Source organism: Aphelocoma coerulescens (assembly GCF_041296385.1).
Source record: "Aphelocoma coerulescens isolate FSJ_1873_10779 chromosome Z unlocalized genomic scaffold, UR_Acoe_1.0 ChrZ_unloc_scaf_1, whole genome shotgun sequence".
NCBI classification, from domain to species: domain Eukaryota; kingdom Metazoa; phylum Chordata; class Aves; order Passeriformes; family Corvidae; genus Aphelocoma; species Aphelocoma coerulescens.
Window position 1 is genome coordinate 1,417,607 of NW_027184086.1, and position 27,885 is coordinate 1,445,491.

At 35.5% G+C, this 27,885-nt stretch overlaps 1 protein-coding gene across 5 annotated transcripts in view; it reads right to left on the reverse strand.

Annotated features, from left to right (window-relative positions):
* Nucleotides 1–27,885, reverse strand: part of FER (FER tyrosine kinase) — a 156,441-nt gene that overhangs the window by 11,443 nt on the left and 117,113 nt on the right. For 3 of the 5 annotated variants that reach the window (XM_069002588.1, XM_069002589.1, XM_069002593.1), the window contains one exon: nt 20,340–20,463. In XM_069002588.1, coding sequence (XP_068858689.1) covers nt 20,340–20,463 — 124 coding nt within the window. Of the gene's footprint in view, nt 1–2,159; nt 2,562–20,339; nt 20,464–27,885 lie in introns of those variants that run through there. The other 2 variants (XM_069002590.1, XM_069002592.1) reach the window with 2 other exon arrangements.

Below are 27,885 nucleotides of genomic sequence, written 5' to 3' on the forward strand. Positions count from 1 at the left end.
GTTTGGTTAAGATTTTTCTGTATTTTTCAAATAAATTCTTCACTGTTTCTTATTATGTCTGACAGCTTCCTTTAAAATGATGTTCTAATTTTTCAGTCTAGACACAAGAGAAAACACCAAAGATGCTTTTGGTCAATGTGATTTATTACAGAATTTATAGCCAGAATCTGGAAACAAAATGGCATCAGCAACTATTACTCCCATTGCTTTAAAATAATAAATCATGACATTAATTTTATTCCAGTTTCCATGATTCTAATTAATTTCTATTTTCTACAGATATGAGTTCTAGTATAATAGTGTTAAGGGGCTTATAAAGACCCTTTACTTCCTAAACTTTCATATGAAATACAAACAATGGAGTTTCACCTCATATGTAAGATAAACAACAAGAGTTAGGGGAAACATGAAAATGTAAATACAGAGGTCTGATGACCAAAATTAACTGTGAGAAGTCAATATTAAAGATAACATCAGTGTTAAATATTTCTAGTAAATCACGACTCTTTCTACATGGACATTAAAAAACCAAACCAAATCAAACAAGTATACAATAAACCCCTGAAAAACAATGACAAAACCCCCGCACACCAGCCCCTAAACAAAAAACTGCAGCAAAATCAACTACATTCTATTTGTCTTCTTCCCCCTGAAAAACCAGTATGGTCTATTTGCTTTCTCTTCCTTCTCCCTAATGTTCCCTAGAGCCAACATCCTGAAGAAAAAGAGAGACAATTGCATAAAATTAGGTGTACCTGCTTGGAATTTTCTTTTTTTTTCTCATAAAGCATTTGTTATTTAAAGCAGTAATTCCATAAAATCAGTATTTATCCTTAACACAGTAAGCAAGAAAATATTCTTTATTTATATTGTGAAAGATCTACAAATTGGGCACAAGTTACATTGAGGTGCTACAGAGAAAGTTCCTTAGCAAAAGAAAAACTGATTCTCACTATTTAATAACAATATTACGTAAGTTCCTAGTACTGCTGGAAACAAAGTGCCTTCTCCCCAGCTGCTAAAAAATAAGAACTAGTATGTAATTTGGAAATTTCCTTTTTATGCACTGCTCTGCAGCCCCTATAAATACAAACAGGACATCTCCTAGGGATCTCTAATATGGTTTGAATATGCTGAAACTGTAAGAGAGAGTTTGTAGGACTTTTGCTAAAAATTCAACAGCCAGTTAAAGGAGGAAGTGGAGGCAATTTCTCTGTGCTGGGAGTTGTTACCACCTGGATTCACGTCTGTCAGTCAGGACGTAAACCTACTAAACCTTTCTCTAAGGACATTCTTACACTCCCTCCACACCCCGAAGGAACTCCAGAGCAACTACCTAGCATTGGAATGGAATTCCATGAGTCAAAGCAAATCAAAACGAGAGTAAACTCCCCATTACTAAATCAGCAGCCCAGCCTGCCTCACTGAACTAATTAGTTATTTTATATTCCATCTCTGGATCGTGCAGTTAAAATACTCTTAGGTGATAAAAGCAAGTAATTAATTAGTGAACAGGACCATTTTATCTCCTCTGCACGTTAAATTCAATGAAAATAGTCTACTACCTAAACACAACAAAAAGGGAAGTGAAACTACAAGATAAATTATTGGGGTTTTTGTGGACTTTAAGATACTACCCTAACCTTCAAACACCTGATGTAATTTTTCAATGGTGCCCACATCAAAACACACGTATTTCAGAACTTTCTTGATACGCGTATGCAAATTTTGCTATATGTGGAGAGTACAACAAATAATATGTGCCTAGTAACAGACTGGGAAAATATTAGAAGGTCAGAAAAACACCCTTTCATGTGTTCTGTGTTTTCTTTCCCCTTTTTACTTTGATTTAATTGTTTATTCACATTATTTTAGCTATTATGAACACCAATGGAGCCATATTAACTACAATGCTAATAATTTCTCTCAGTTCCTCATATAATGCAAGCCCACCTTCATCTCCACAGTTGAACAGTGCAGGCAAACCAGAAAAACTCCAAGTTGGATGCACTAGTGATTTCTCAATAATGTCAGGTGCTCTGCTTGCTATCCACAGTTTTGGATATTGCTCAGTTCTTCTTAACTATAAAATAAGCAACTATTCCCACCTCATAGCATTAGTGACATTCAATTACTCTTTCTAAAGCACTTTTCAGTTTTCAGATGAAGGACTTAAAATTTTTGCCAAAGGAACTCAAAAGATAAAAAGTAACAAAACAACCCCCACAAAATTGTATTCAGTAGCTGAACACGACTGCCAACTTATTGTCTGCCACCCAGATATGACTCAAGGGACTGTACAGATCTACTGACACATTAGGAAACTTTCATCTTGAGCTTTATTTTGGTAGGCTACTGTGTGCCCTTTATTTTCCTAGCAGGGCAAGTTTTCTGTACCAGCAATTTTAAAAGAGATAAAGAAGGAAATAGTAGACAATGCGCATTTTCTGAGAAGAATCAAAGCAGTAGACTATGAAGATGGAAATGAAGCAATAAATTGCTGCATCATCTATTCCTCCCTCTTTTTCCTATTTCAGAGGTTGTCTTCACAATGCCCGCTCCTGGAACAGAAACATTCCTATCAGCAGCATCTAAATGGTTTTTATCTGCATTGTTTCTCAACTGTTTTAGAACTTAATAGTTATTGCTTGTATTCTTCTGAACAGTTATTTTGATGAAAATGGCATCACAGTCATTTTAGTCTATAATAGTCCTCTATGCATTGACATCCCTGTAGATTTTTATAACCCATTTTTCCTGTGCACTGCTGATTACATGTAATATGCTGAACAAAATGTCTAATTATTTTTTTTTCCCCCTTGTGCTGTATCTTGAAACAAAGGTTTGCAATCCAATTTCTTCTGTGTGACCATTTTAATGAAAAACTAAGGGTCTGGACAGTCACTGGAGTGGAAGATAGGCAACTTCACGAGGATCCTACAATATTAGAGCAACTGGAAAATGAAAAATACCTTCTGGAAATCCTTAATGACAGGACAGACAGAGGAATAACACCTCTGCTGGGCTCCATGCAACCATTCCTAAGCTCTTGGGTTTTGACAGAAACATTACAGGACATAAAGACAAACACGGGTACATTTAAGAAACGTGTAACATTCTTAATAGTCGTGAAAAATCTCTTTGATATAATGGAATTATAGGGGAAATTAAGTGTCCAAAAAATAATTATCCAAGATGTACCAGAACACAAGTTTACATTTTGTGCTTGATAAAATTACAGTGGACTTAAGTCACAATGTGTTCCATTACCATAACGAGTCACACAAGTAGACTGTATTACTCATGGGAAGAAAAATACTATTTTCAAGAAGAAATTTTCACTGTAATATTCACAGAAGCAACTAAAATGAAATACTAGAGCACACAATTGTGCTAACAAGTGCATTTTTATTGTAATATAATGGCTTTATTCAACCTGTGTGGTAACATAAGACTTGTTACAACGAGTGTCCTTGCCTTTTTTAGACCAGGAGGATCCCTCAATTTAGTCCTTAATTCTGAATTTAACTTTGAATTAATCTCTTCCTTATTCTATTCTATAGTATAATGTCAAAATGTAATTGATTTCTCTGTACAGAAGCATTAAATATTGATTTAACTTGTTTACAAAACTGGAAACATCTGAAGAGGCAGACCAGATATGGTCAAAGACCATACTCCCTTGTCTGTTATATACTAGTAATAGAAAAGCCTGCATGCTGGATTTAAAGAAAATGCCTAAAGCAGAGTTGCTTCTATTGCTGACTTCCTGATGATTAAGGTTTTTAGAAAATAAACTATTCATTCTATTAAACAAAGCATTTCCTAGTGTTAATATCATAATGTAATACGTTCAAATTACTAATAATGCAAAGCAGAGCATAAGAAATTGAAAACCACTGCAAGTGCCCAAGGAACCAAGAAATTCAAAAGCAGTTATAATACAGGTCACTTTCCCCCCCACCTTTTTCACTAGAATTAAATCAAATAGCACAATAATACAGTATTTGCAGGGTTTTTCAAGTCCTCCTAGTAAAAAAGGAAGAATTTCAAAGTCTTTCTGTCTTCTCAGGCTAGATTTAAGTATTTGCTACAGGTGAATATCAAAGTTCATCTGAGGCAGGTAGCAACTCTACTGCTTTTTCAGCAGCCAGCACCAATAATGTGGTATTCAGTAGCTGTAGCTGAAGTTATCTCTACATGCATTTCAATCACTTAAATTTACTTTTGCTCCTACAGCAGACAGGAACGGATTAAGATTTTAGAGGTAACAGATAAGCATGGACTGACATTCATGACTTTTCAGTAGAAAAAGTATTTTATAGGAACTAGACCCTAAATACTTTATTAATGAAGGTAAAAAAAAAGGTAAAGGTAATAATCAGGCCACAAAGAAATGAACCATCCAGCCTAATAAAGGTAAAAGACACTACATATTCATGAAAATAATACAGAAGTAGTAAGAGAGAAACCAAATAAATTGTCTGATTAGAAATCAGGAGGAAAAGAAAGCAGAGACATAGCAGAATCAAGTAGTGCTAGACAAGAGGATTGTGTTGCAGTCCTAAGCTGAGTGGCTAGAAGGTGTAAAAAAAGAAACGTCCTGAATTTTTAAGAGACAGTCACAAAGAAAGCCAAGAGCAAAGAGAGAAAAGTCAGCCACATTTTAAGGCAATTACTTCTCTGGGGATGTTTCCTATTTAGGGAGGAAAGAATTTAAATGGATGGCCCAGGTAGCATATGCCAGCTAAGCATTCTTACCAATGGAAACCATTTACAAAGATATACAGTAATAGTCCACAAATTCATAATTTTCCAATCAGAGAAAAAAATTCTAATTTGTACCTGACAGTATCTCTCTACCTTTTATCAAAGATTACCAACAAATGCTTAGTGGCATCTTGAAATATTTTAATATTTTAAAAATAGTCTGTTTTGTCACTATAATAAAAAAATCTTAAAATGAATGAAAATGAAGATGAGTAATCATTTACTAATTGTCCTAGACAGCTAAGTAAAATTTGCAGTTAGTTTACAGAAATACAAAAGAAATTTCATGTGACTGATATATTGTACAGGATTATATATAGAAATTTAGAGGAATAAAATTACCTATTAACTTCCTGTAAATTAAAAAGATAGGAAATAATTGAACCTCCGTCCTGGTTTTTGTTGCTATTAATTAAAATCCACAATACTTTTCCTACTCAAAAATAAAACTTATATGTGGAAGAAAATATTTTGCCCTTTTTTCATCACAAGAAAAAGAAGAAAGTGATGAAATTTTGATGGAATTATGGTGAGGCACCCAAAGTATGAGATGTTGAAGAAAAAAAGATGACAGTGCTGATTAAGGATCATGATTACATCTCCTATTGATAGCAGACGATGGGACTGGACTTCCACTTTTGGGAACTGGATGAACTCACATGTTCACCATGGTAAAATTTCACAGCTGGGATGAGTCAAGGAACAGATGTTAATAAGGCCAGGGGCTCCAAGTTCATCACCTACTGAACTCTATCCTTTCTCTTCTATTAAAACCTTACACTATCCCACAAAGTCATCTGTTACAAGAATGTCCTTCATCTGGAAAATCCAGACTTCTATGTTTAGAAACAGCCCCTCTGCCTCTAGTTGCTCTCTGCTGAAGCATGTTCACTCAGGTAGAGTGTTGACTCCCTATGGATCTGGAGTGTTCTGTGTCCTACAGGGATTCAAAGTTTGTTGGAAATGAAGGAAACACTTTCCTGTGCTTAATCTAAAGACAGGAAAAGACTTAACTATTAGAAAACTACTGCAAAGCAATGGATTTACTGCACCTGGCTGTTATTCTGAAATATTTCCACACAAAAAACTATTCTGCCATCACACTGTAGGAAGACAGGATCCTCTTTGCCATTTAATGTTACATTCATTTTAGCATCTAGCATTTAGGCAAAGGTTATAAAATAACCAAAGTTCAGCTAGTCATCTGCTAAATGTTTAAAATCTTCCTGCTTAAAGAATTATGGGTAAGAAATTTCTTAGAAGGTGATATAATATAGGGCAACAAACTGGAGATGCCTGTTTTCATTGAACAGCTTTGTTAATGATCTGAGGGAAAAGTCAAACAGGAACTTAATTAAATTTCCAGATATTATCAAATTAGGAGCAGCTGCAAGCAACAGTAAGGACAAATAAATAAAAAGAAAGAAGGAGAGGAGAGAAGGAGAAAGGGAGGGGAAAGAGGGAGAAACAGAAATAAGGGGGAGGAGATGTATCTGTTGGATAAAAGATTAGACTTAGCCCGTAAAACAGGAATTATTATATTTTGAAAAATTAAGCCTAAATACAAACATTCAGTGAAATACAAATACTGCTAGGCAATCATGTAGAAAGAAAAGTGAACCAAAAGAGGTATGGATTACAACTAAATACAAGTAATGGAATTAAATTGAGCATTGGAAAATGAAACCTCATTGTCTAATAAATTGTGAGAAATCTAAGAAAATTAAGAAATACTATTTTATTAATGCAGTTACTTAATAAACCAAAACAAGTTCAACAGGTGTACAGACCAGTGTCTGTTTCAAAGGGATAGATTGATTAAGTAAATTAATCCAACTTTTTATTGACTTAAAGAAAACATTAGAGTTGTCAGATGCCCTGAAATCTATTATTATACTATCAGGCATACAGTACACAACAAACAGGTAATGGTCAAAGAGGGAAAGACCCAAAGAATTCTTAATTTACTGGATTGGTGCATTTGTTCATTTTATCATATATGAAAAGGTGACTTTTTTAACCAATCACATATTTGTGGAAACAACAAAATTTCGAATGCAATTGACACAAACTGCTAATTTCTGTCCAGAAAATGCTACAAGTGTTGCCAGCTGGGTACAGGTAGACTCCCACAAAGTCATCATGAAATAGCTGCTGCTGAGTCTCCTCAGATTTCCATTATATGCAGGTAGAGGCATTTATTTGTGATTGGAGGTAGTCTAGTTCCACATGTCAAATGTGGCCCCACCTTGCGTGTAGCAAAGCTATCACACAAATTTTGGCTTCCTCAACAATTTTTTTCCTTCTTTAGCAAGCACCAATTTGTCCTTTGCCCTAATCCAGGCTGGTGTCGGCAGCATGTCAGTGGCACTTCAGAGTCCAGCTCCAGGTTCAGACAACATCTCCTGCAAAGGGCTTGAAACATCGGTAGAGGGGAACTGTGCAGTTCTAAAGAATAGGTTAAAACCATCAGAGAAGAATACTGGCCCACTGTCAAATCAAAAAGATTACCAAGCTCTGTATAAGTTACTATAAAATACTCCCCAAAAGGGAACTGAAACACTTCAAAACACTTCAATTTAATAGCTCCTTGATAGTTAAAAGAAGCAGAAACTGCCTGCTTAAGGAAAAAATATGTCTTTATGTTTGACATAGAAAAATCCTGCATAACATTTACAGGAGTCTAAGAGTTCTGTCTGCCTGACTCTCTCTGAAGGTTATAATGCTCTCCTGTGGTTACAGAGATGCTTATTGACTTACTAATTTAAAAACAATTGGTTTCAATTTACAACTGAAGTCCAGCTGTGTTACAGAAGATTAATAATGTATACAGAAGTTTAATAACCCCTTTGAAAATAAAATGTATTAATAAGAAACCAGGATAGATAAATATATTTGTGACCACAATGCTAATATTTCATACTTGAGTTCTGCCAAAAAAAGACAAGAGCAGATGACCCTGTCATCTCAGTTTTGCTCTCTGTTGCTCTCATGAGGAGGGAGTGGGATTTCATGAATCCATGCATGACCCTGAAAGGAGAGTAAGAAACTAGTCCAGATAATATCATACAAGAGAGCATGGTATGCACAAGCAATAATGGGCAGCAAGGGTGGCTTCCCAGAAGCAGATGAGAAGTCAGAGAGGTCTAAGATATCAAGCAGGAAGGACAGTCAATTACTGTGTTAGTGGATAGGCCTGGAGGTTTTTATAACCAACTAATTACTAAGATGCAATACTCAAAGCAGTAAAGTTTAAATCCTTCCTTTTGAGCAGGTGTAGGCTTATTGATCTTACTGATCTCCAAAATCGAAATTATTCCAAAGCAGAAGCCTTTTAAATCAAGTATATTTACTTATAGCATCCTAACTCCTATAAATAGTGTGGGTTTTTTTAAACAGGGGCTTGGCCCTTATTTCACTCATCTATTTCTATTTCCCAGAAGCCAGGACACTTGATGAAGTATCTGACATCCAGCATTGCCAGGGGCTTTTTATGTCAGGCTTAAATGACTCAGCTGAAATCTGCGAACATTTAAATACTGTAACATTGATTCAACAATTCTCACAGCTCCATGTACCCTGATGGTCTCCATCTATCTTCCAAACCAGTTAACATGCCAATATGGCCTTCCTTGCTGTTTACTGCCTTGCATAAGGGATTTTGAAATAGCCTTTGACAAAGAGTAACTCCTTATCTGAGGCAAAACTCCCAGAGATATAAAAACGTTTCATAAAAGCGTATCCATACACTACAGTTCTGCTGAACGAGAAGGAAAGAGGCTGAGAACAACAGAACAATGACAAAAAGAGAACAAAACATGCACTTAGCTTTCTGTGTGTTTTATTTTACTCATCCTCAGCAAGAGTGATTCCTTTCAGACAGTTTAAATTTGATCCAAATATTTTTTGTGAGCAGTACCGATTGGAACTGAATTTACCTTTCACCTGAGCTGAACAGGCATAACTTCTCGTAAGTTTCTCTTAGCTTTATGGGAAAAATGTCCTGATTTTCCAAAAAGAGCTGGAAAACAGCCTTTTCTTTATTATTTGATATGTAGAACTATATGCCATAATGTTTTCAGTTCCAGAAACTTTAAAACCAAGTTATTTCACGAATACACACTAAAACCCATCGCACATCCTTCTTTCATCTGTTTTTCACTACGTACACAGCCATAGCACAATGTTGAATATGATACATCAGTGATAAAACTACAGCACTGTGAAGCTTGGAGGCACTTCTGAAAAACCTCCTGAGGTAGTGGTAAAATACAAGGCAAGGTATATCATCATTAGTGCTATCTGAAAAAGTAGTGGATAAACATTTTGTCAAATCGACAAAATAGGTGTAACCTAGTAAGCATACATACATATATATTTATATGTGTGTGTGCATGTATGTGTATAAAACTCAGAAAAGGGAAATAAGTTTATCTTCTTCAGGAAAACAATTTGGGAATTTATTATTGGTTACCATATATAGCCTAAAAAATTTTTATTAAATTAAAGTTGTTTTCTATCTGAGATAATTGTGGTACATTCCTCTTTGGAATGTCAATAATTAGTATCAGGAAGCCAATAAAATATTGAACCAATACATTATATCTTAGATGTACACTACATCTTTTTCCTTTTCAAAAACACTGATTAGAATTTTCTGCTGTAAGAAAGAAAACAGGGAAAGTTCTACACTCTAAAGAAAAGAAATCAGTGCATGAAAACATGTTTTAGCTTCCCTAAAGAAACACTGACACACCCTGTGGTCAATGATTTGTGCTCAAAGAGCCACTCTAAACCTCACTTCTGAAGCAACTGCTGTAGTTGACTGCATTCTCCCCCTTCCCCCCCCTCCTTATTATTCTGCTTTTGTCTTGTACTATCATCTAATTAGTTGTTCATCATCTACTAATACCTCCTTTGCCCACTGCACAAATGGAATCCTGCAGCCCATCTTTCTTAGAAAGAAATTACATTTCACCCACTATTCTCCACTGCGACAGGGCTATGAGAGTAGAGAAAATGTTATTTACACTGTCCAGACTTCATGGTCAGCACAATAGCTTCCACAAACACTAACTGCATGTTACCTTTTATCTTAGTTTCAATATTGTGTACTTTCATTTTTTACTTCTTGCTTCTTAATTAGAGAGCCTGGTGCCCTCATGCAGTGAGTAGATTTATTATTCTAAAAATATGTTACTCAAGTTATTTTACTGAATAATACTTGTAAATTCCTAATATTTATCAACAAGAAAGTGATATTGCAGTAAACAAAAACAAATACAGTACAGTAATTTTACACTTAAAATGCTACTGTTTGTTAAACAGAATGAGAGAGTCTAAGAAAATTTGCTTCCATTTCTTTCAGCCTTATTTCCTTTATTCCTAGCAAAGCTTACTCATTTTTTAGGAGCGAGCGTTCTGTATCACATGAGGAAAAAGACAGACTAATTCAACCCCGCAGGGGCAAGAAATAAATATTTTTCATACTATGCAACTTCTGTGACAAGAAAAAAATCTAAATCCCCTCCTCTGAAATTTCTTACTAATTGTTACAACCTAAGCATTAATTCTGACATAAGCCTTTTTATAATTACCTTTTGATACTTAATGTTTCTCCCCACCATCTATAAAATACTCAGTTTTCTAATAACTTAATTTTGATTTTACATAAAACAACTGCCCCCTAAGAGTAAATCAGACACACTTCTAAAAGAAGAGATCATGTAACTATATGCATCATAGACAACATTTTATTACAGTATCTCACAATATTCTGAAATTTGTGATGTTCTTTTGGATTCTCTGATGATTTCTGGAATCCAAACAGGAATTCAGCATGGCAGAAAGACCAGATCATTATCTGAGATTTCAGGGAACAGATTCATTGCTATTTACTTGAACATGTAAGAGCAGAAACATCAGCTAGCAAGTAATACAACCATACTTTACCTATGAAATAACAAGAACAAAAATATTTCCTCCTTAAAAAAATCTTCCTTTTGCATATTTTTTTTCCTCACTCATGTCTTACCCAGTTGTGCAGTAAAATCTGGAGGGGCAGGGACAATGCAAAGGAAAGGTGTGAAATCTCAGAATGAGAAGCCCTGGACTATCAGAAGGTAAAGGAAGTTTAAAAAGTGGGTTTAGGGTCATTTTCTTACAAAATATTATCCTTAAAATGGCACATTCAGTCCCTCTAAATTTGTATTCAACAAATGCTCCTTAGCGAGGATTTTCATGCTCTTCCTTGTGAGACTGAGACCTCAGGTCACATATAAGTTAAACATAAACACATGAAACACTCAATGTTCCTTAAAAATAAAAGAGCCAGCTGACCAGAATGAAGAATCTACCTTCTAATGGTAAATATCCAACCTCTAATTGCTAACTGATGGATGAGATGTAGCAAATAGAAAGCAAAAATAGAACCCATTATACATTTCTAGCTATTGAAAAAAGTAATGGATTTTCAGCTTCCCTTGTGTTATCAGTTATCAGTGAATTCTATCACCACATATATCTGTATTAATATAGCTTACTGACAATATTGACACTGCATTTTTTCAAATACCTAGGTCTACAAAATAATTCTGCATGAACGTGCCAACCAATTTAACTATTACTATCTTTAGTTTAACTCTACATGACATTTTAAAGCATCATCCAAGAAAAACTGAAATACTGAAAGCTCAGATGTCTGAAATAATTGGATATTTTCTCCATTTTATGAAGAACACATAAAAGATTATATTTAAGCACATACTGAATAGGGACCACTAGGGAAACTTTGCAATAAAATGAAAATATCAACCTTATTGAGGCTTTTAACAGATGCTTCAAAGCATTAATATAAAGAACTATGTTTGACTTATCATACTGGATTATCCCTGATGCCGTTCAGCTGGTATACAGGCTGTGTTCTCTTTAGACATAAAATGGAACCTAAAGGAAATGTCAATTAGGCAAAAATAAAGATGAAACGTAACTGCCTTTTCAAAAGAAAATGCAAACATGGAAAGAAAAAGGTAATTTCCCTTTATTTATTTTATATGAAGAAACTTTGATTTGCCATTCTAAGCTAAGGAACAGCATAATCTAATATTCTATACTAAACTGGCCTCTGGGAACATTAATTATTAATATTAGCCTCAGAACGACCACAGTTGAACGAGAACTTTCTTTTCCACTAATATGAATAGATGCCTTATAATTTAATATTTTAAAAGAAGAGTAGCAAGTGGTAGAGGTATTAAGTACTGGAAAATCCCCATGACAAACAAAACCTGTCCTAATAGCAGCTGAATAAAGTTACATGTTATTCCTAAAGAGGAAAAAAAAGGCGAAAAGAAAAGCAAACAAAAAAGCACCAGAAACTTCCATTTCGATCATTAATGTAATAATCATTACATAAATGTAATACTTTGTGCAGTCTACTGCATGTTTATTTAATACAGTAACATGAAAAAGCCACAATTGAAATATGTATTTCCTACACACTGTGACCACTAACTCCTCTGGTAACAGGAGTACCTTGACCACAAATCGGGAATATATGAAAGACAGCACAGTCTTATGGAGACAGAATGACACATGGAGGTTTGGAGTAAACAAAAACTTATTCAGACCTTCCTTATATCACACTCTGGCCATTCAAACCCACACATCTATTACTCTAATTACAAGCCTTATGCAGCCATGGCAAAGCTCAGTCTGTGATGCCTAGTTTGCTTTTAATACAGCCTGGAGTGAATTTAAAATAAAGCACACAAGGGGAAGCAGTATCAACCAGTACAACAAATGCACAGCGTCCACAAGGAAAAAACTGTATTTCTCTTCCTTTTAAATTCTTTGTTACCACCAGCCATGTCAAAATTCAATAGCTTAGGGAAACAGATAAAAGATTGGAAGAAAGTTCAATTTTTATTCAAAAGCAACTCTTCACCATAGTTCCCAGCCACTTCCATTACAGCACACTTCAAATTCAATATTCACTCTAATTTATTATAATGCATTTAAAGTATACAATATTCATGGACTTGCATATTCATGTTTCCTGCGGTTTTTTCCTTAGTACTTTCAGATCAGATTCATACAAGCTCACTAAAGAAAAAAATAATCATGCTGCTCAAATAAGATCTTGGACAACCAGAAGTACTGATTCAGAACTGATCCAATTTTAATTGCAAACATACTTCTCTAGGATCAAACCACACTCACCAATGTGACAGCAGGAAAAAAAAAAAAGGATGGAGGGAATCTCTTGAAAATCAATTCTTAAAAGCTAAAACCTGGTATATAATACTCTATAATCTATTCCTATATGGCAAGCTGAGTGAAATGCAGCACTGTTCACCTGCCTCTCCTGGATGACAGCAGTTGGAGTGCACCATATCAGCTATTTTAGGGTTGGAAACATCTCATTTTGAAGAAACAAGGTAGTGTGAAAATGATGATGAATAATTTCCTGGAGCATTTGAAAGCAGTGACACATTTGTCTTGATCAATACTATGGATCTGAAATGCAGTTTTAATAGCCACTGATGAAAAAAGGATCGTGGCAGATCAAGTACCCCAACAGCACCCATGCAGAGCTGGCATTAATGTGATGAAAGGGGAGCAGCACCACTGTTTTGGAAACAACAAATTTATTTTCTTTCTTTGCTTATGTCCTGGGTTGAAGTGTATTCTATTACCATCCTCATGAGCAGTGGAAATCAGGTGGGGCAGTGTTTCCTTGCCTCCTCCCCCCAGACTATCTTGCTGTTAATGGCCCATCATTGTCCTGCTGCATGACTCAGAGATAACTCCCTCAGGACTATCTTCTGTTAATGAGCCTAATCAACACTTGGCCTCATGACTCATTATCCCATTGTGAGATGCTCCACCCATACGGAGGAACCAAGCATCCCATCGTGGATATAACTGGGACTCTGAGCACCAAAGATACTGGCTCCACTGGATTTCCAGAGGACAGGAGCTACACAGCCACCGCTGGACTTTCTGAGGAAGAGCAGACCCCTTCTACTACAGGATCACCACTTCAGAAGATTGCAGCCACCATTCCACCAGACTGCTACCACTACCCTGCCTAATAGGGACTCAGGTTGTATCTTGACTCTGTCAGTGTTTTCTTTTACTTTTTTTGCCTTTCCTTTAACTTCCATTAAATTGTTATTCTGACTTGGTGCCTCCCACTGGTTTGTTTTTTCAAACTAGCACAGCTTAGCAACAAAAAAAAGCTGGGAGTCCCAAGAGCAGCTCTCTGAACTCAGGTTTCTTTGGAAAGAGCTGGCAGACAGATCCTCACTCACCCCACAACAGAACAGGGAGAAGGAATGTTTTCGTACTCTTGCAAATGGTTCTTCCATTAGTACCACTTATGACCAACAGAACAAATAAAAAATAATAATGTGTATAAAACTGGCAATGCTGTAATTGCACAGTATCTTTATAATCTAATACTCGTTTTGGTGGAAAAAACCTTTCCAGTTAAGAGGCAACAGAGGAGCTTTTATCAGGCATGTCCATATTAAGAAATAAAAGCTCAACACACAGTAATGCACCAATCAAATTCAAAGTTTGACTAAAAATTATTTTACAGGTGTGGCAGAGTAAATTTTGGTGGCTTTTTTTAAGAACTAACAATATATCTATATAAAGTGGCCTGCAGAAAGTAATAGTTCTAAGTTTCCATTTGTGTTTTTAGCTTTAAACAGAATGGAAGTATTTCTAACATTCATATAGGAAAAAAATGCTTTGAAACATCATTTTACATAAAGCAGAGACATCACCTTATAAAAAAGGATCAAAACTATGATAATTCACTACATTTATGGGGTGTTTCAACTGTACCACTGACAGTAACTCTCTGAAAGACATATTCATTGAAGCACGATCAACAGGTATTATCAACACAATAGTACATATTTTCTCATTCAGTCATAAATAAATTTTCTGTGAAAGCAAGCTACAGAAATGGAATCTCACATCATCACTTCATTTTATACATGTAATTCTGAAGGAATTGTAAAAAGATAATTAATAATGGCAAATTAATCCTTGCTCTAAACCTTGGAGAGTTCAGGTGGTTTACTGCCAAAATGTAGTCTTTCTTTATAAGTCATACACTAGGGGAGAAAATTAGAGAAACTGCAATAAAGGCCTCAGGTATTGTAACTGGCCAGGAGGAAAAGCGATATTCAGAGAAACACGTTGTGCTCAAGGAGTCCAAGCTACTGCATAACAGAACCAAACCAGTTGTTCCACAGAGCACGGGGTCCTGTGGAACCTCCCAAGGGCATGCACTGACAAGTATTTGGCTACTGTCTTCCATGGGATTTAGGTAGACAAATCAAGCAGAGAGGTTGTTCCCCCTTCTTAGGAAGGAGACCTGTTCCATTTTGGAGCTAAAGCATCACTCTCCTGCTCCCAGGAGACTTGAATCACTGCTCAAACACACAGAACTGAGCAGCACCTATGCTAAATTGAAAAGGATCACTTTTCATCCTTTTGTGGTAGCTGAACTATTGTTCCAGGTAGAAAAGGAAAATTCACAGGAAATGAAAGACTTACTAAACTATTTAATATAGTTCTTAAGTTCATGGTTATAAAAGGGTTCTGACACTTTTTTCCAAAACTCTGTACATTAGCAGTTACCAGACTTGAGAGGGAAAAAAGCTCTGATAGGAGAGCAGATCAGCTAAACTAGATTACTAGCAGGGAAGTAAGTATTTTCCTAGCAATTTATACATATTTAAATTAAATTATACATATCTAATGAAAACTGTAGAAATCCTGAATTAATATCCACAGAATCAGGATTTCATAACATGAAAGTAAACCAGATGTAACACAACACACGGTTTTTAACAGCTACAAAACTAAGGCAAAAAGAAGTAGTAGCAATGACTAAAAATGGAAGAACTAGACCAGAGAATATGATCATCTTGCCAAGCAATATAAACTTATTCCAGAATATTGGAGACTTCCAGAAGATAAATTCATTGACTGAGAGAAAAATTTGACCTGGAATGCAGGGACCTTGGTCCCTGTTTTCTCACACTCCTAGTGCATCTTTTGCAAATAAGTCAACCTGGTCTTGTAGAAGACATCCCTACACATCCAATGAAGTCCAATAGAAGTTGCAGCTTCCCTCCTACAGCTCCCCAAGAGTGCTTTGAAAATTAAACATAAAGTACGGACAAATGAATTCACCACATGCAAATCAAACACTGGAAAAAAAGGCCACTCACAAATGCTTATTAAACCAACTCAGATTATCACATTTCCATCCTTATCTTCTGTTTCTAATTAACAGAAAAATGGAACTATCTAAACAATAGCATATAGTAAAAATGAAAAGCAAGAAACAATTCTTCAACCTCATGTTAATTAAGTGGAGATGAAAATACTACATTGTTCTGTGCATGTTCAACCACTCTTTTTATTTTTTCAATCACATCTTTTCATGAAGTTTTTTTTCCCCTGTAAGTGCAGTCATTTCTGCTCTTTAAAGAGGAACAGAGAGCAAAGAACAAGTGATATCTGGATGCTAGAGGTGATGAAAATGTAGATCAAATAATCATTCAATAATCACTTACATGCCAAAGTAACCATTTCACCTACTGAAATAGCTAACACATAAAAAAGCAGAAAACAAACCGCACATTGATTGTGGCACTGTCCCAACTACTGAAAGAGTAAGGTAAAGTTTAATTCAGACAATAATTTCCAAAATCTAATACAAATTTTGACAGAATTTTAAAATATAAAGGTTAAATGTAGCTACTGCAGTTACAACTAAAGAGCAATAAACTGATTAGTAGCCCTTGTTACCCTTAGCAGGTAGCCAAATATGTAAGATACTAAATCAGACACCTGAACTACTTAAAAAAAAAAAAACATGGGATTCTGAAAAAATACTGTCTAGGGGTGACTTTATGATGTGTGTCCCCTATCACTGCTCTATGCCCAGAAGTTAATTTTGTGTCTTTCTATGCCTTTAAACTGAGCCCGAGAGTGGGGAGAGAAAAAATGGAGCAAAACTTTTCAAAGCAGTTTTGTTCAACGACACAGAGAGAGAGATGGCTCTCTGCGTTCAGCTGCGGCAGCAGAGCGAGAGAGTGGAGAAGCACCCTGCTTGCTTCTTTTTCAGCCAGCTTTCTAAGTTTTCTTTCGCTCCAGAGAGTTGAACTTTGTTTTCCGGGGACTTCTATTTTTCCCTTCTTCTCTGCTGGACGGTTTCAACATCAGAATACATTGGGAGGATTTTCAATCGAGGTCCTGGCCCTGGAGGTGGGCTCATGACCCGGCTCCAAGGAGGGGGAGAGAGATCTACGGAAGGATTCTGAAATTTTCCCAGGTTTCTCTCAGCAGAGTGGGAGGATTTATCATTTAGCATTATTATCCCTTTTCCTGTGTGTTTGTTAAATAAATAGTTTTTATCTCTTTCACTTTCCTCCGAGGAAAAAATTATTTTTTTTCCCAAACCTGGTGGGGGAGGGGTGGTTGTAACCTGCCTCCTCCCAGAGGATAATTTCCTCCAGATTTGTCCAAAACGGCACATTGATCAGCAAATTGAATACTGCAGAAAGACAACAGCATGAAGCAAACCAATTTCATTTTACTGCAATCTACATAATAGAAATTATTTCTAATTATACAATAAATACTGATCTTTAAGGAATAGTAATCAAAGCCTATGGACCTTTAAACAAATTAGAAGACAGGTTTTTTTAACCATTGCTTAGTCCATCGTCTCTAATTAATTTTCTCACCTCTTTTTTATCTGAGAACCACTTTCAGTAGATGAAGTTTCTGAGAAAAAAGGAACAAGTTTAATGTTCTTTCAGAAGACCACCACTCTTTTTACAGATTGGTAAAGCTTCTTCCTACTGTGAATTAAATTGTTCCATTCCCTTTTACCTGCCATCAACATTAAATTTACACAATTAATCTGTCTTAGCTCACCTAAAAACGAGGGAGCAAAGGCCCCCAGATTCTTTGTACGGACCATGCAGCCACATGGCTGTACTTTCAGCGCTTGGGTAAGGAAATTCCAGGGGGGTTCTGAGTCAGAACACCCAAGAACTTGCTCACAGAGCACAAGACAGTTTGACTTTTCCTTGTGTTTCTGGACTTCTGTGGCAGACAGGGGTTCTAGACTGATGTACCTCCAGCCATTCCCAGGGTATCCAGAAATCCTGGATCAGTGCTCAAATTCCTCAAACAGGGAACAGACCTAGCAAAATTCTATGTATTCTAAGCCTATTTAATTGCAGTTTAGCCTTTGGTCAAACACATTTTAAAACTTCATTAGCTACTTTCCTAGAGTAAGCATTTGTTAATCAACCTGTATTAGTAACTAAAAATAAAATCAACCAAGGAAACGACCCATAAATTCCTTTATCATTACTGCAAAAATCACTAAACTTCACTGGTTGTTCTCCAGATTCTGAGATTTTCATTATGTTTCCCTATCAAATTTAGAAAAATTAGCTCATAAATAAAGTAAGCCGATGCTATGGCTAACCACACTAAAAAAAAAGAATGTTGTATACTGAAGAAAATAAGGCTGGTAAACTAATACTGGAAATGCATATTTTGATTTATTAAAACCTGTATGTTTCATAAAAGTAAGAGTTTTCCTGAACACATGGTTTGCTTGCTTGGTTGCACTTTAAAGCTCTTTTTTTTATTCAGAATAGGTTTCCTAAAAATTCTGGTTCTTCCTTTAAGGAAAGGGCTAGCTCTCTGATAACCTTCTGTGACAATCTGTGATAATAAACAAATTTCATTCATATTTTGAAAGTTAAAAAGTAAACAAGGGGAAAGAAGTTCTTCTCTCCTTGTACTACAGTATGCATAACCCAGGCTGTGTGCATTGGCAAGTCTATGGCACTAACAAAACAGATTTCAGCTCTTTTTCCTGACTTGGGAGTTACACGACACATTTGCACTCAGATTTCTAACTAAAAACACAAAACAATGAAATCTTCATATGGTAAGGCAGTACTCCATGTATCTTCTCTCTGAAACACATTCTCTAGATCACTATTAGCTTTGTAAACACATCTCCTATTCACCAACCAGCAGTGCACATTTTAGAGATACTGTGAGGCCACACTGTCATCTATAGCAACTAGAACAGTTCTGTTCCACACAGCTGTGCAAGGATACCCTTTTCCAAGTTTAAAAAAAAATTCATAAAACTATTTATATTTTAAGGCAGCACACTATCATTTAATGACTAAATATTGCATTTTTTTTCAGTAACTGCAATTATGAACTTCAGTTATCTAGCTACTATTTTTATCTTTTGTTTAATTTTCTAAGAACGCAAGAGCTTAAACAGGCACTTCAGATTTAACACTGATCTGACTGTTACAGGAATGACTAAGCACTAGAACATTTATGAGGCTAGTGTAAATCACTAATGCTGTTTCTCGCTCTGATTTTTATGCTATTATATCCTTGACAAACAGAGCCAGGCTGAAACACATTCTATCATGACAGAATGCTTACAATCCTTTTCTTGGATTTCCCTAAGGGAATATTACATAGTTTTAGATCATGAGTTAGGGTTTTTTTCTCTCAGTGTTTCTTATACATCATGATCTTGCAGAATTGTTTTGATTAACTTGACCTGCAGGACTGCAACTGACCCATTCACTGCTGATAAAAATCTAAGAGAAATGCCACTCAGGTCTCTGGGAACAGCATTCACCAGAAAGGTGTTAAATCCCAAATGGACTGATTATGTAAGTGAGGTGTCACACAGTTCACCTACAGATGTTCTACAAAGTGGAAGACATCAACATCAGAAATGAAAACTTGTTTTTCATAATTTTTCTATGAAATGGATCATCATTATGTTTACATCTCATATTTTAGGCACAGCACTAAACAGGGTATATATTGTGCTATTCTGAGAGAACAAAACAGGTGGAAATGAATTCCATCCACTTCAATACAAATGGAGTATAAGCACAGCAATGGCAGAGTCAAAGTGCAGAAGAAACAAGAAAGAGGAATGGTAGGAACAGAAATAAGAAACTCCAACAGCGTAATGCTTGATAATGTTCCATATTTCAGAGAAAGCAGTCCAGGCAATTAATATTTTAACATACAGAACTTTAGCTCTTCTCTATTATCTGAGAAACCAGTGAATTTTCCTGAAGCACACTTCAAACATACCTTAACTTCTCTGTTAGCCTGGCAAGTATTTGTAAATTTCAGACATGACATAAGCCTCACAGACTGCCTCTTGCTACGATTCATTGTCACTGTATGAATCAGGCTCCTTATAATGCATATCATTATGGTGAAAAATAATTTTTAACTTCTATTAATAGCACCAAACTATAGATATCAAATAGTGTAGCACATTTTTTTTACCCAAATGAGTATTTTTGAATTAGACAAGCAATAAGGACCAACTTTCAGAAAAAATGTATCTTTTTTGAAACTGCAGGGTTCACTCCTGTGATAATGAACACCACACACCTTTAAAAATCTTGCATTTCCACTGAGCAAAGGTACAATACTGAGAAAAAAATCTTCCTTACCTATGTATACAATTTTTAGATTCAAGATACGCCATACCAGAGGCAGCATCTAATGAAAATTTCACCAACTGTTTGGTTTTCAGCTCATCCTTCTTTTTTCTTAGGAATGACAGGAAATCACCTCCTAGAAAACAGACAGATAGACAGCGTGACACAACTGACAGGATACTCCCATTTATCTCTCATGAGGGGTGCAAGACCGAACACAATGCAGGTTATTAGCTGTTCTCCTCATCCCATCAGTTTAAGGCCAGCCCAAGTAAAAGGAAGGAACTCACCTTTCAAAAATACATTTTTCATTAACTATTAGGTGCTTAAAGTGAAAACTGCACAGCATGCTTTTGATATAACCAAAGTCTTCACCAGTGTACATTAGATACCGACTCACTTAAAAACTGTTGACAAAAACACCTGGTAATCTGTCATACAAATTCTTCTCTAATCAAACTATTAATTGTGAATAAAGAGGTTAGGTCCTATTAGCTACATGAAAGTAAATAATTTTTAATTGATCATTTGCAGCAATTCTTCTCAAATTCTACACTGATGTGTTTGGAGGGGTAAAAACGTGTTTTCTTCTTGGGCAACATTAGCTGGACATTTGACCAAGCAGTGGAAGGTGAACAGTCATTAGTGTGCTTTCAGAGACTTCTGCCTAGGAGGAGCAAAGCCATTGTCCTCTTGTCTGAGAAGTGGGAATGGTCAGCATGGAGGATTTCCAAAAAGCAAACTGTGTTGGCAAAAAAATCTTCTGAAAAACTGATTTAATTTAGGACAAAGGTAAGATGGAGGATTATTATACAAATGCTGCAAAGCCATGTTCTGATTGATATAAATGTATTAAAGATTTTTCTAAAATGTATTTTATTATTCCAGGCAAAGACAAAAAAAATCACAGCAGAGCTTTTCACATCACACAATTATTTGCTTGTGAGTAGACAGTCATTGTTCCAGTACTTGTTTCTTTTCATTTAGGACTGAACTGACTGTGAGGATTTTTTCTTACAAACTGTTACACAGTTTTATATACTGCCTTTTCTTAGCAACAGGAAATTATGGTACATATTAAAAGTTTCATATGTGACTCTTTTTAGGAGGCCATTTATATTTATATTTATATTTATATTTATATTTATATTTATATTTATATTTATATTTATATTTATATTTATATTTATATTTATATTTATATTTATATTTCACAGTGTAAGAAATAAAATAAGAGAATATTAAAGGAAAAAGTCAGATGTTATGAAGTGTAACTGTAATGCCTTCAGATATTACGTTGGAGCTGCCCTTCACTCCCAGACTGGGTAACACACAGATGGGAGAGCTAGAGGTGACTGGATTGCCTCAACTCTAAAGCCAATTAGAAATACCCTCTGTTTTGCAAACTAGGATTATACACATTACATCTCCAAAGTCTGACAAGAGTGAATCTTGTGATACTGTATTTTAAACTCTTGTGAAAAAGGACAGATCACTACTGCAAACTGGACTGGGTAGTAATCACCTTTTCTTTAATCTGAGAGGTTACTGACATAGTCTGGTAACTGGTAAAAAGTAGGTATTACCAGTGGGAAGATAAACACTCCAATTAAATATGTGTCATTTCTTGCACATGTAAACAGAATTATTCTAGTTACAGCAGACAGCCAAAAACAGCTTCTAAGCAATACCCCCTCCAACACACACAAAAAGCTCAAGAAATTTTGTTATTATATGCTGAGACCTCACTGCTCTTTACACAGTATCATCCTTTAATGAGTAAGTATGACTATACGACTTTGCGAAGTCTTCCCATCTTGACAAACTGTGGCATTACTTGAATGAGAGCAGTAAATCAAGGCAGCTTATAAAAATACATTTAAGACCATCTTAAGAAAACTATTCTCAGTCAACCAATATTTCAATATTAAAGACTAAGAATTGCTAACAACTTCTTGTAGGAAGAATTTAAAGGACAGATAAGCTCAGTTTGATATTCTCAGAGAACAAAATAAATAAACAAACAAATAAAAAAGGAAAAAAACACAAACAAACAAAAAGCCTGCAGAAACAAATCCCCAAAAAAACTCACAAAAATTCTCTATTTAAAAAAACCTGCTATAACAACATCAGTGTAAATTGTAATCCTCACAATTCATATAAATTCTTTGTATAAATAAGTTAATGCTCTCCACAATCAACAGTAAAACCATCTGTTCTTAAATAACAAGGTATTAAAGACAATAAAGAAACTTAAGACAAACTTTAAAAAAAAGAAAACCCAACCATATCCATTAAAACTTTTAAAAATAATACATGTTATAAATTTATTTACAATATGCTCAGGCAATTAACATCCTAATTTTGAACAATTTGTTTCTGAACGATACTAAAAGCTGCTCAGTTCCTTACATCAGCATATGTCAAACTCACAGAGCACAAGCCTGTTATTTTCCAATGAAATTCAATACCATCAGGAAGTGATTTAGACTTGCTGATTTTCAGTGTTGCATGCACTGTATGAAATTCTAGGGGTTTCAGCAAAACCAGCACCATACATCGAGCTGTATACCGTGTACTTGATGCCTATGAGAGTTTTAATTACATTGCTTTAATCTATCTCAGAGTTTTCACTGTTTGTTCTGTTTTCTTGTGTCTGTCCTTTAATAGAAATGGCAAAAACATCTTCTAAATATTCTGTTTAACAAAATTAAAAGCAGTGGTAGTTGCAGACAAAATAAAACAGCTAAGTGTTATGCATCTCACTTTGCACAAGATATGTCATGTTTAGGTTTAATCTGATTATCCGCATCATTGCGATACTAACATAAGCTTAAGTGTTTGTCCTTTAAGCAACAGAGTTACTCCTCAGTAAATTCTGACTTTTACTGTGGTCAGTGTTCCAGCTATTCATCTTCACAGCAAAGCAAACACATGAGTATCTTCAAGGATGAATTAAGAGTATTTCACTACAAACTCTTCAGTGCAGAACTGTGGTAAAGTAATATCTTTATGTACTTTTGAAAGTAAGCTTTAATATAAAAAGCCCTAATTCACTATTTGCAGCGCACAGTGTCATTCTTTGCAATGTAACAGCTGTTGATAAAAATTAGACCAATTAGGCTATGAAACAACTGATACAAAACTAGATGACTACATAATAGTAAGCAATGCTTTCTCTTTTAGGTGGAATTTGCATTGTATTCTGCATGGCTACCTGTTATTCCAGTTAATGGCCCACAACACCACCAGAATATGAGGTTTGCTCCAACAACTTTAAGAATATAAAAAAAATTAGACCATTATATATATATATAAAATCACCTATCGGAGACTGCTTGCCTGTTTTGGGTTTACAGGAGGATAAATAACAGTACTGGAGTGCCTTCCTAGTACAACAGGATTATTTTACTAAGTAGAGGACAAAATGTAGTTCATAAGCAGAAGCTGTATGAGAGCAGCCTGTTATAACTGGATTCCTGAACACAGCCCTTTGCATATTTTGCTGTGAATGGGAACTATTTCTCATTACATGCAGAAATTCTGAGAGTGTGAAAATACCACATATCAGCAATTCCTAGTGTTGGCTGTGCTTTACAGCATAAACTTCTTGTTGTACAATAAGTAGCATATCATGGCAATAAAACAGTTCACTCCTTGGCACACAAAAAAGCAAGCTAATGCTTTGACAGAGGAAAAAAACAAACCCCTGTGATCTACAAGGAAAAACCAAAAATGCAAGAAACAACAATGAAAAATGTTAAATAGGTTTACAAAATATGTATTTATGGCAATCTCTAACTTGACTGGAATTTATAATCAACTATGACCACATATTTCAGTGTTCTCCTGAGCTGGTGTCCACAATAACACCTACCTATTTGCTCTAGGCACTCTTGGCATCATTCTGATAACCAGTATTGACACTGAACACAACAAAAATACATTCTGAAACAATGATGGGAAATCTTCCACTTAGCTGGTATGTAGACATACATTCTTTATATATTGTATCTCTATATAGTATCCTAATAATATTATAAATAATTATACAAATATTAATAAATGTCTTAATACAATACCAACTACTAAGAATGATATGAAGTTTTATGTATTATTACTCACATGTAAGTTTTAATAAAGTGGGAGAATTTCCTTTGTTAAACAGCCTCTTTAACTAGGTTTGTTTAAAGAGGTTGCTTAATTCTTATATTTATACATATTCATCACGCAGATACACTGCTTATGGCCACACCTCCTAATGGTCACCTAACCCAGGGGAGCTCTAGAATTCAATATTCCTAATTGTTTTACAGGCCAGTGCAATATTATTGAAATTACCTTTATCAGCACCTGTAAGTATTCATAAATTTCAGAATTTAAATGGTCAGTACTTTGAGTAGCCCTGAAGCAATTTAGAATTTCCTTACTGCCCACTATCTTAATCCCATATACATGGTATCTAAACCACAAACTCAAATAGAGTTACTTTTAACCATGAATTTAAAATAGCAAATATGCATCTCTAGAGAATTCTAGGAGATAATGTTTTTTAAGTTAGAAGCTGTTTGACAAACTATTAAAGATACAAGGGCTTAAAAATGCTAAACCACTCATTTTCATTAAAATGCTGTACCTTCACATTTCAACTAATGCATCATTTGTGTGCAATGCAGTGCTTTCACTTTTTTTTATTCTTTTATTTTATATATGTGGTAACAGAAACTGTAACTAAGCCCAAGGTTTATTTTTCTAACTGCAGAGTACTATTGTGAAATCCAGTTAAAACTTTATTTTTCCCATTAAGCAAAGGAAATAAAAGTAGTCATAACCATGCAATGTGCTGCCAATATAATATTAATAGTAGCAGTAATGAAGTATGAGTAGAAATACCTGTATGTGAAAACAAAAGATGAAGAAAGAAAAAAAGAATTATATTAATAGTGTGCATTGAGAGCTAAGGACATCAGCAGCAGCAGCAAAGAAGTAAACACAGAGAAAATGTGGCTTGTACCAGAACTGTCCTGTGAATGACTTTTTAGCAGACAACCTGTGATGAGACCAGAACAGAGATGACTCACAAGCACAAAATAACTGCACTGAGATAAAATGAAGATGAGAAGGCGGCTACAACACAGTTATACGTGCTATTTCACTTCCTTTTAACAGGATGGCAGACCACAGACATACAATCAAAATAAAGGAAATATTGACAATGCTCAGCAGTCTTGCTTTAGATTTCAGGTGGATCAAATAAGCTAGAGCATGAAGCCACTATGCAAAGTGACATTAAATGCCTGTCCAAAACAGAGTCTGTCATCATCTGTCAAGAAGAAACCAGAAATCATAGTGAGACATCAACATCTAGCATCCCTTGTCTTCTCTGCTGCCAAAATAACACTGCCCAGACTACCTGGACTCCTATGTTTTAGCATTGTGGCTGTAAGGATACCCACTGTGAGTGCACAGATAAAACTTCTTCAGAAACTAACTGAAAAGAAAAGCCATCTTTCCCCAGGAGGTCTTCCATTCTTGAATAAGTAATTCCTGTAATTGCACTATGCTCAATAATCCATAATCGAAGGTCTTGAAAAGGATTCCAGATTAGAGAGACATGACAGCTGACGTGAAACAGAATGTACCTGAAGAACAGAGGGTTTTTTAATCTAAAGAAAAACAATGAACACTTTTTTAAACACAGACACATTAAATAGCTACTACAGCTAAAACTGTTTTAGGAAAAGTAAAAAAGAAATATTAATTAATAACAATGAATAAAAAGAAGTAAGTTGAATACAGACGTTTTTACAGCTACCAAAGCACTTTGCTAATTTTTTATGTTTGGTTGTTTTTATTCAGTTTTAAAATGGATTTTCTAGTTTCATCTACTTGCTGATTTGATTTTGTACAATACTGATACAAAATATGCTAAAATCAAAACCTAAAACATTTGAAGAGATAAAAATCCAACTGTAGTCTGAAGTGTTACCACAAAAGGAGACCGTAGAGCAGTTTTGGTCCTGTTTTACTAAACACTAGCTCTGAGACCAAAAGAATTTTTAATCACCACCACCTACACCCCAACAAAGGCATCTGACTTTTCCTTTTCTTAATAATCTTGCAGCTGGAATCCATGAAGCAAATAGGGAAGAAGAGAACCATGTACAGTACAGGGCGAAGAGTAAGGCAAGGAAGAAGGAATAGGGTCTGTACATTTGTGTGTGTACTACAAGAAGGCTGGTGAGGAGAGGGAAAAGTTGGACACATGGAGAGAAGGAATCCATGGGAGGTCTCTGGTTCTTTGGGTGAAATGCCCAACAAGAAGAGATGGCAGAGCCAGAAGCACAGCAAGTTGCAGAGAAATAGAGACAAATCAAAATGGAAGCTGGTTATTTAACTTAAGAGGATAAAGTAAGAGAGACAAAAACTAGAGAGGAAGACAGGGGTCCATGTGAAGAGAAACTGTAGGGTAGACAGAAGGCGGCTTCACTAACCAGTAATAATGAGAAGATAACTGATTTGACTAGAGAAAAAAAGAGAACTGAATAGAAAACAAAGCCAGTCAGTCACTATCACTGCACCTTATCTCTAATTGGACTTTGACTGACCCTTTTTTTTCTGTTGTATTGATTTTAGAGAGCATGCAGTAAAGACTCAGGACGTGACTGCAAGATAGGACTCAGATCTGAAATCTGCTCACAAAAGATAGCTACTGAGGATGCACAATACAATCAGCGGGGCAGATCATGCAAAGCTTTATTAAAGTTTTAAGGGCTCTCTAAGGAGAAGTAATTAGAAAAAAATCATGAATGATCTCTATAGAGATCTCACTGTCTCCGGAAGCAGGAAAGAGAAAAAACCACAGAGAAGTAGAAAATGCAGCAGCTAAATCGCACGATGTGAAACTAAAAGTTCAGGTATTTCCCAGCATCAATCAGCGTTCCAGGCCTGTGTATGAAATCAGTGGCACCTCAGAGACAGCAGGTCTCATCTAAGGCTCAAGTAAGCCACGATATACACATACTTCAGCTGCTCTTAGCATCTGCTCTCCTTTATCCATGAAGATAATTAATTTAGCAGAAAAGCTCAAGATAATATGGATATTGTACTTCATATTAATAAATAAATTATACATATCTTAGCCTCAGAACTGAGTTTTTAGTTATAAATTGGTCTATTGGCCCCAGTGCAAATAACAAGAGAAACGCACAAAGTCAGTTGTGATTTGGTGCTATACCCTGAAGTATCACTACATGCAGAAAATAAGAGCAATTCCACAAAAGTAATTTAAGATTTAGTAAGTTGTACCAGCTCCTCAGAACCACCTATAATGGATATGTAGGTATTTCTACACTTTATGCCCTGAAGCCCTCTTTTCCAAGAAAGCCAAAAAGTGAGCCTCGTAGGTCAGGCAAGACACTGGGCTTTATTTGCACGTTTCTGACATCACACACCCCGTGGAAGTAAGAAGTGCTGTAACATACAGGAAGTAGCAATGGAGTCAGATTTCAGAAGAAAGGGAGTGAATAAACCAAGCCAGACCAAAGCCAGCTGTGGC